General features: G+C 35.4%; 1 protein-coding gene across 1 annotated transcript; it reads right to left on the reverse strand.

Annotated features, from left to right (window-relative positions):
- Positions 1 to 370: 370 nt before the first annotated feature.
- LOC131953577 (putative pre-mRNA-splicing factor ATP-dependent RNA helicase PRP1) lies at positions 371 to 10,533 on the reverse strand. Its single transcript, XM_059316810.1, has 13 exons — positions 10,407 to 10,533; positions 9,009 to 9,118; positions 8,555 to 8,703; positions 8,269 to 8,459; positions 7,803 to 8,004; positions 7,184 to 7,360; positions 6,686 to 6,940; positions 6,255 to 6,513; positions 5,735 to 5,926; positions 5,136 to 5,258; positions 4,785 to 4,975; positions 4,478 to 4,647; positions 371 to 1,159 (listed from the first exon to the last, which is right to left on the reverse strand). The coding sequence occupies exons 1-13, from the start codon at positions 10,460 to 10,462 to the stop codon at positions 1,042 to 1,044; spliced, it is 2,193 nt and encodes a 730-aa protein (XP_059172793.1). The 5' UTR covers positions 10,463 to 10,533; the 3' UTR covers positions 371 to 1,041.
- Positions 10,534 to 10,563: the final 30 nt, after the last annotated feature.

Raw genomic sequence — 10,563 nt, forward strand, 5'->3', positions numbered from 1 at the left:
GGGTAAAAATTGGAACCCCCCCCCCCCCCCTTGAGACGATCCTGGCTACGCCACTGGGCGTACTCATTAGTGGGAGAGGATGTATATGTTCACCTTTAATAATTACATTATCATACAAAGGCCTTTCCATGATTTATTAACTAGTTGAACAGAAATTCCAATTTACAAAAATATAAAAATGTGTGCTTGTCTTAAATAGATGTTACATCTATTGACTTCTCATGTGTCACTTAGGTAAGTCTTCAAATCTTTACCATTGTTAGGCGCTAGTACTTCAGATAGCTGATCTACTCTGACGTTAAGTTAAACTGTCCATAGTGATGATTGACTTACAAATATTACTGGTAAGAAAAACAACTCTAAATTATTGTATTAAAAATGTGAATTTTAATGAGGAAATTATTTCAAGAACTGCAATAAAAAGAAAAAACTACAAGTCCTAAAATAATTTCCACAATTACAGCAAGATGAAATTTTAAATGATTCCTCTGTGGTCCAGTAACATGTCTACAAAATATACATTTTAATTAGCTTTATTTCATAGAACTTAAAAAAAAAAAACAAGTTTTTTTTTTTTACATGAGCTTAATAAATCAAATATTTATAATTATTAACTCTCCATTGCCCTAATTACAAGCATGATTTGAAACCATTTTCATTTGTTAAATGTAAAATAATATAGTGCCAATAATCATAAGTAAAAATGTATGAAGTTTTTAAGCAGATCTTTGTTTTCTAGATTTGAAATATTCATAATGGCACTTTTTTAACAAAAAACATCAATTTGAAAATTAATTTAGTATTACAGAATAAAATAATTCAGCTCCTAAATAATAATTTAATTCATCAACTGTCCATAATTCGAGCAAGAGCATTGAAACTTGGATGTTTTAACCAGTGTTGAAACAGAAAATAGACAATAATTTGAAATGTATATAAAAACAGTATGTTATACAGGATTGATTTTTTGTATCCAGTGTGCAAAACATGATTAAAATGACAATTTCATTTCCAAACATAAAACAAATCATCAAAGAACTGTTAGTTGTTTCCCCCTCTTCCTGTCTGAAGCTTAGCAATTATTCTTTCTAGTTGTCTCTTTGCCTCACACATTGGAAAGTTTGCCATATCGTAGTACTGTGGTGCAATTTTCACCAGCCTAAACAGAACAAACAAAACAACTCAAAATGTTTAGAAATCTAAATTTAACAACCAAGATTTCTTTGGCTAACTGTGATGACGCAAGATTACGTCAGACATGTTTAGCAGATATAGGTTAGCAGAAACAGACTATAGGCCTAGTTGGTTGGGTAGAGAGGCCAATGGGCGCACAGGGCTGACCGGTCACGTGGGACGGTCAGCTGACCACTGAGGCGTGGGCCACTGTGAGGCCGGGAGATCATGATTAGCTAGCGAGGGCAGAAGGTTAGGAAGCGGTCAGAGACGGTCGTAATATGTAGAGCTGGAGAACGGTAGTTAGTGTTAGGATTGATCATGGGAGTGCGTAGTAGTAGGTAGCATGTGGTATGAACAGTCAGTAGTAGAAGTAAATAGTACAGTGTAGATCAGTTAGGTAGAAACTTGAACATATATATCATTTTAATAAAGAACAATTATAGTTGAACTTGAACTGTGTGTTATTGCACTCATTCGTTTCGTACCATCACAACTGGTGGGTGGTAACCATCATCAAAACACCTGTACCCTCACAACTGGCGGAGCGCGGGACGAACCGCGGGTCGAGGACAGGAAAGACTGTATATCGGGTTACTCATGACGGAGTACATCTGGTGTACAGCTTCCTATAACTCAACACAACAGCGGGTTTCTTCAACCAGAACGAGTGGATTACCAATACAAGGGAACAGTCACCATGTTCAAAAAGATAAGTACCTTCCATCATTTTTTTTAAACGTTTGGGTTTATACCCGTGCTGGATAGTTTGTGCCAGCGGTTTTTCTGCCTTACACATTCTATTGTTACGCACTGTTGCCTTAGTTTTGTTAACTTACCTCAACACACACACACACATACACAACCATGGAGGCAGAGTTTCAATGCTATAAACAGGGCATACCATTAGACAAAACAGGAGAAGAAGTTGAAACATTTGTAGAGAAGAAGTTAGAAAACAAGATAGTCAAGATAGTAAAACATGTCAAGAACAAAAGCATAGTTAGCGATAGAATTAGTGAAACTGAAAGTACAGCAAATAGATAACACGCAACTGCCCCAGAACATCAACCCCATGACCAAGAATGTGACCCGGACCGTCTCCATAAATGAATTTGAATAATGAACATAATTGTGAAGTCAAGTCGAGGTATTTTTGTGTGAATCTAAGTCGCCGAGAAATCGGCGTGAAGTCAAAGAAGTCATTTGAAGTTAGTCAGGTCAGTCAATAAGTCGTTGAAGTCATAGTGAAGAAGTGAAATCGTCGAAATTATAGTGAAGTCTTTGAAATCAAAGTGATGTCGTTGAAATCTTTGAAGTCGAAGTAAGGTTAATCTAAGTCAGACGTTGAAGTATTTGAAGTCATATTGAAGTCGTTGAAGTCAAGGAAAAGTCTTTGAAGTCAAAGTGAAGACGTTTAAGTCGTCGAAGTTTAAGTCGGTCAGTGAAGTTACTGAAGTCAGTTAAAGTGAAATAAGTCAAGCTACTGAAGTCAAAAGTGAAGTCAGTCAAATTACTGAAGTCATAAGTGAAGTCAGTCATTAAGTCAAGCCAGCCAGTTTAAGTTGTCAGAAGTCAGATAGTGAGAGCTGCTCCACCATTTGATCACGTGTTGAAATGTTGATTTGAATGACACGTTATTATTGATACACACATGTCTATTCTTTTTGTGAAACTATTTCTAAGCTCTAGTAGTGTTTACGTCTATTGAGTTTATTAGGCTTTACAGATTGTTGTTAGATTAGAGTGTACTCTTTTTTATCTGGTTAATTTTGTAATGTTATTTTCTTAATGTTGTTATGCCGCCAGACAAATGTTCAGCACGTATAAATTTGGGATTGAGGTTTTTTTTTAATGGAAGGTACCTCTGTCTGAATACTTGTCTGCGCGGGCACTAAATTGTTCACGTAAAGCCATTGCTTATAGTCTCGAAATGCCATTTCAGACCCACTACGCTTATTCAGAATGAGACGAGATGAAGCAAACACTTCAAAGAATGCCGCCACCTGAAGCTCTGATTACGTTGAATTACCTGGACAGTGAACAGCCCTGCTTAACAGAGAATTGCCCTGGTCAAGACAGCGGACGCATCGCCACCGCTTCGCCCCCGCACTGGGGTTGAATAACAGACCGCCAGCTACGTACACCTACGTCGGCACATACAAAGGGTAGACGACCCATCGTCCAAGTTCCCAGCGTCGGAACGTTACGTCATTGTTCGCCACCGCATCAGACAGCTCCAGTTCATCGTATAATCACTCTACGTGGACGTCTCAACCAGCGTTGAGATGAGATTGTTGCGTCATCACATTGACCAACGAAGTTACGCATACACCCGCCTCACGGGAATTTACATCAAAACTCGCCACAAACCACCCACCACAGAGGAACGCCAACAATTACATAACTTACACCTACACTTACACTGCTTGCTGAGCCGTTCAACCAGTTACACATTACCACTAAGATTGGCTCAAGGCCAGTACATGACAACCTAGCCAGAACTGAGTTACACATGATTGGATTCACACATACCATAATATTGACATACATTATCAAGCAGAAACACTACAGACGTCAGGATACCTACACAAGAACTAGAACAATGACATTTTTTTTTCGGGAACACAGACACAAGATTTTATGTTTTTGTAAACTGTGCTGTCCCATTTTGTATTTGATTTACATGATTCATGTTAGGGATAGAATAGAGTAGTAAGATAGATAGTTGTTGATGTATTAGATTAGTAGCAGACGCTGAAAAATATAATTTGTCAGCTACAGAAAGGGAGGGAGATATGTGATGACGCAAGATTACGTCAGACATATTTAGCAGATATAGGTTAGCAGAAACAGACTATAGGCCTAGTTGGTTGGGTAGAGAGGCCAATGGGCGCACAGGGCTGACCGGTCACGTGGGACGGTCAGCTGACCACTGAGGCGTGGGCCACTGTGAGGCCGGGAGATCATGATTAGCTAGCGAGGGCAGAAGGTTAGGAAGCGGTCAGAGACGGTCGTAATATATAGAGCTGGAGAACGGTAGTTAGTGTTAGGATTGATCATGGGAGTGCGTAGTAGTAGGTAGCATGTGGTATGAACAGTCAGTAGTAGAAGTAAATAGTACAGTGTAGATCAGTTAGGTAGAAACTTGAACATATATATCATTTTAATAAAGAACAATTATAGTTGAACTTGAACTGTGTGTTGTTGGATTCATTCGTGACGCCCTCATAAAAATCCCCACCCTCACACTAACATTGGTTTATTCATTAAAATAAACTGGATTTAATAGTAGGGGACTCACCACTCAGGTTTGACGTCTGTGACTGTACGTATGTAATTTTTTGTTGTAAGCACAAACTCATTGTAGAGAACCCAGTCTGGTTTGTGATCTAGTACTGTAGACGGGTGGAGTTGTACAACCTGGCTATCTTTTACTGTTAAATAGTGACCTGTGCGTTCTAGATGTGCTACCTGTCATGGGGATGAAATTAAAAGACTGAAGTGCGTTAATATTTGTAAACAAATCTGATGGTAACCATGATAGCTGTTTTTAATTATTAATAGCCTTTTCTTTAAAGGTATTAGGAAATAGTAATCAAGCTACTTACTTGCATAAAGAATCCAGACACCAAAGCTTTTCTGATATTAATATAGTAGTCACGAGATGTGAATTCTGTGCTGGATCTGCGTAAATTGAAACGGTCCATAATTCTGGCCAGCTGTTGACGAACATTATCTGCACTCTTCAATGACCGGTAATTCACAAAGTTATCATAGCACCACTGAGGATCTTCATGATCTGAAATACAGATGCCAAAGCATGAACTACATTTCTAGTCAGAAGAAGTTTTTATAAATAGTACATAAAGCACACACACTTGCATTGTTATAAATATCACACTATTAACTAATAAACAACATGAAAATGTAAGATAAAGCTAGATTAACATTAAACTTACTTTGCTTGAATGCATGATACACGTTCAGAAGGGTGAGGTGATCGCCGTCTATGTGAGCGAACCTCATCTTAGACTCATCTGCAGCTTTCTTGGCTTCCATGGGTCTGACAAAACACTGCGGGACTAAACACGAGAAGCGGGTGGGGCCACACGGCCCATCCCCAGCGCCATTAGTTCAAGGTCACTAAAAGGAAGCCAGTATGTTAGAAGTGCACTACACCCCTAGCTATTAAGGTCTTTATTACACCAAAATTGTGTATAGCCTTTTAACCTGGACATTTTAATGGAACTTAGGAATTCTTTAAAACATTTTATTTTTCTAAATAGGAAGAACAATTATTTGAAGTCATTCTACAAGCATTAAAAAAGTTTCTTACTCTTGCTAAACTGGCATTTGCCAAGTGTAAAAAACTTTTTCATACATATAAACAAAAAGGAAATAATGCTTTTTAATAGCTTTAAAAACGCAAAATGAGGTGTGTGCACATTCAACATCTTATAATACATATCTTATAAAATAATTCTTAAGTACCACTAACAACAAAAAAATCAGCAGAGGATGTAAAACTCTTGAAATTAAATGTATAACCCCTTTATACCTGAAAGCATAGCTGTTATTGAAAGCACTTCATTGGAACAGTTGTTGTCACAGCTAGCAATAACCATCTTAGCTAGTTGAGGATCAAGAGGGAACTCCGCCATCATAGAACCAAGCTCAGTAATTTCACCATCATCATCAAGAGCAGCAAGATAATTGAGCAACTCCAGAGCTCGCATAAGAGTTTCGGGAGCTAGAATACAGGGCAGAATTTTTAAAAGAACTTTTAAATTAAACAAAAAGCAGTATGGTACAATCCAAAATTGAATAAAATGTAGTGAGCTGACTTAATTTAGAATCTTATGACTTTTATACAGTCAGTAACTTAAAGCACAGAAACATATTTGATGTAGGCAGAAGTATTCAGCCCATTGTGTGTTAAGACAAGCAATTAGAATATGGAAAACAATGTTGATAGGGAAATTTCATAGAAAATCACTGCTATTAAAGCAAAAATGTAACAAAATATCTGTTGGGTAAATATATTTTATGTAACAACCCTATTAAAACTTAATAAATACCTGGTGGATCCATAAAATCAAAATGCACTAAATCATCAATTCCTAGTTTTTTAAGCTGTAATACAACAGTACCAAGGTTTGATCTGAGAATTTCTGGATATGTGTTTTCCTGCATTTCTTGTTTGTAGGCTTTTTCTGTGTACAAACGAAAACATTTGCCTGGCCTTGTACGCCCTGCTCTTCCCGCTCTTTGTTGTGCACTGGCTTTAGAAATGGCAGTGACGAGAAGAGACTCCACTCTAATACGAGGGTTATATACCTAAACAGAATACATCAATTTTAAAAAAAACTATAATCCAGACAAATTCTGAAATGTATAGTTATTTCAATACAGCGGCTTACAAAAGTTCTCATGAAATTATGTTTAGAACTAAAACAAAGTAATGCTTTTAAAAAAATTTGGTTTTTACAAATACATGAGGTACTATTACCTTTTGCTTTGCAAATCCAGGGTCTATAACAAATACAACACCATCAATGGTTAGAGATGTTTCTGCTAAATTTGTAGATACAACTACTTTTCTGCCTATAGCACCATTAGCTTTTTTTGGTGGAGGAGGTTCAAAAATCCGTTGCTGAAGATTTGGTGGTAAAGTGGAATATAAGGGAATACATTTCAGATCACCAACATCCTGTCCAAGATTATCTATTTCTCTTTGTATTCTTTTACATGCTTCGTCTATTTCCTGTACAATAAAATAATTATAAAAATAATAAGCATGTTTTAAATACATTTTGGGGTTATAGTCATCTAACTACTTGAATATAATAAGTGTTTAAAATCTATATAGATTACGTTTACAGTAAAACTCATGTATTACAACCTTGGATAACTTGTCGCCTTATTGGTTTTTGACACAATTAGGTTTGACTGTATTAGGAATATTTTACATTTTGAATTTCTAGTATTTAATAACTTGAAAATTTACCTCTTGACCTGTGAGAAACAATAGCATATCTCCTTCCGTCTCTTCACACATATGAATTTGAATAACAGTTCTGATGGCTGCTTCCAAATAATCTCTCTCAGGTTCAGGTGTATAAAATATTTCTACAGGATGGGTTCTTCCTGGCACACTCATTAGTGGTGCATTATCAAAGTAAGTCTATTGAGAATAATTGCGTGAAATGAAGCTGTAACTTTTTAGACAACAAATGTAGTAAAATGTGAACTAAGCTATTTAAAATTAAAAAATAACATGTTAAAACAATTAAGTATCAGCTACACAGTAATATGCTGAGGTCACAGAGACAGGATAACTCTACATCACTTGCCCCATGGACCGCCACGCTTGAGAAGTTAACTTTACACAATAATTTTTTACTATGAGAATTTACTTCAAAGACAGGTATTCTTTAATTTTTATTAACATAGTTTTAATAATTTTTTATACAATATTGTGTGACCACAGTAAAACAAGTGGGTTAAGTTGAATCATAATCCATAATCCAAATTAGAGTATGCCTTAGAAGTTACCCAATCTTCTTCCACAGTAGTAGGCCTACATACAATAATAGATATATACTTTTTTTTTTAAATTAAGTTACCTGAAACTTGCCAGCATCCAAAGTTGCACTCATGATGATTATTTTCAAATCTGGTCTTTGCTTAGCAACTTCTTTTAGTAAACCCATTAAAATGTCAGTAGCTAAAGTACGTTCATGGGCCTCATCAAGCATAATGATTCCATAAGCTTCCAACAATGGGTCAGACATTGCTTCTCGCAGAAGCATACCATCTGTCATGTATCTAAAAAAAAGTTATCAGATAAGTTTTTTATACACAAATTAATTTAGTTACATAGGCATGTAAATATTTAAATTAAAGTTATTACTAAATATCAATTTATAAAATGAAATTTAAATGAACATAATAGTGCACTATCTGTCTTAAAATAAAATGTTGAATGGGATATTAAAATACTCTTATTTTATTTTTAAAACTAAGATTTTTTTTTTTTTTTTTGCAAACAGATCCAAAAAAATTTTGGTAAAATAAATTATATTGGCTTACTTGAGAACAGTCTTTTGAGATGTACAGTCTTCAAACCTAATGCTATAACCAACTTCTTGACCTAAACATACATCCATCTCTTCTGAAACACGTTGTGCAACTGACATAGCAGCTACTCTACGAGGCTGTGTACATGCAACACCTTTTTTAGGATTTCTAGCTCTAACCCACTCCAGACACCATTGTGGTATCTGTAAAAATATTTATTAAAAAAACAAATAATATAATAAGTAGGTTTATAGGCCTAATTACAATAAATTTTAAAATTTATATTAAACTACCTTACCTGAGTAGTTTTGCCAGATCCAGTTTCACCAACCAACACAATTGTCTGATGTTTAGTTACCATATCAACAAATCTTTCTTTGTATTCCCAGACAGGTAGAGTAGAACGCTTACGAAACAACTCATAATAACGTGGGGTAAATGGTAGACCTGCAAAAAGAAATTAATGCAATAAAAAAATCAGTGCAATTTTAGTCACATTTCTGAAATTTATCTCACTAATAGTCTTCCACAACTAACTTCATTAAGTAGTACTACCACTTGTTAATGAAGTAACAAGCAGTTACATGATAAAGTTTACTTTTTCATATTATAATTTATGCCAAACAATTTTTATTCAACTTTATCACAATGTAGGCCTATTGGTAAAGTATTTTGTCATGTTGGTCAGGCTACATATATCCAACTAAGCTAATTTAATGTAATTCAAAAGCTAATTAAAAAGTATATTTTACCAGTAAATGGATTAAGCTGAAGTGTAGGCCTTGGTATGTTGAACTGTTCAAATATTGATTGAGATTTTCCACCCTTTTCATCTTTTTTATCTCCACTTGCATCTTCATCTCTGGTAAAAGCACATTTTAGATTTTACTAGCTGAACTAATGAATAGGGAATATTCATTATTTTAAAAAAGTAGGCCTATATACTAGGCCCTCTAGCCTAAGGTTAAACTCTTTTTAGCATTAATTTTATTCATTACTTATTTTACCAAAATCTGAAGCGAACAATGTTTAGGCCTATTATGTGTGTACCACTAACCAAGTATGCCTATTTATCTTCCTTCAAATTTGTATACAGGCCTAAAAGTAATTTATAGCAGGCCTAGGCCTATATGATTGGGTGCCTAATTATTTAATAGAATCCCAGTCATGATATTTGATCAGTTTGGCCTAAACACACACTATCTCTTCATATGCCGAGGTCACAGAAACAAGTGAACTCTACTTCACTTGCCCTATATACCTTCAGGTTTGAAAAGGTAACTTGTGGCTTAAACAGATTCTGCAATATCAGATGCACTGGTGTTAATGTACTATTTTTATACTTCATTTGTTGGATGCTAAAACAAATTAACCGTAATTGAAAAGGAGTAGGCCTAGCCAATTCAATAATTTTTTTTAAAATTCCTTAAATTGTTATAGCGGGATATCGATTATCACATCAACTAGTAACAGACCTTGAAATTGAAATATTTATAAGACGTTACCATTACACCCAGCCTGGTGGCTAGATGTCATGATATTCTTTAATTATACACATAACATGGAGTATAGTTTTGGATGATTCTAGCCAGAAGAAGACGCGCCTTTTGAGGCAACTTTTAACATTACTAGCCTAGGCCCATTTTACGCACGGTAATTTACATTCTGCTGCATTAATTATTGGCTGATACAACCACAGAACCCAAACACCAACCCTAATCCTATCCCTAACACTAATCCTAATCCTACCCCTAACCCTCATTCTAGCCCTAACCCTAGCCATAGGTCACTGCGCATGCGCAGAGCTATCTTTTGCCGACTAAGTGGAGACGTTGGGGAGAAAAATCTTCAGAGTAGTCACTTCGTTAATTATTTTACTTCTATTAGGCTAAACCTTTCTTTTTCATAAGCTGTTTAATATAGACCTAGATCTAGGATTAAGATTACATCTTTTTAAAGAAAGATTTAAATTATAGAGAATCTAGATTATTCTAGATCAAGATGATTGAATTTTTTCCTCAGGTAACATTACTATTATCGATAATGGGTAACACAATTTTAGGCGACTTTTGTCGAGTTAATATCATTAAATACAAAATTGTTTTATTGACAATCGTGATAAGTAGACACTAATACTGTGTATACGAAACCTATTTTTCTTAGTATTGGACATGCTATCTCCAACATCGATTCGACGCTTGGACATTGTGTTTTTTTCTCTGTTGAACTAATCCAACCGCTCAATTTTTCTGTGAGGCATAAACGTCAGTACTGATAAAGCTTACCCGAATGTCGATTTGGGCGTTA

Source organism: Physella acuta, unplaced genomic scaffold, assembly GCF_028476545.2.
Source record: "Physella acuta isolate Inbredline_101_S28 unplaced genomic scaffold, ASM2847654v3 ptg000931l, whole genome shotgun sequence".
Classification (NCBI taxonomy): domain Eukaryota; kingdom Metazoa; phylum Mollusca; class Gastropoda; family Physidae; genus Physella; species Physella acuta.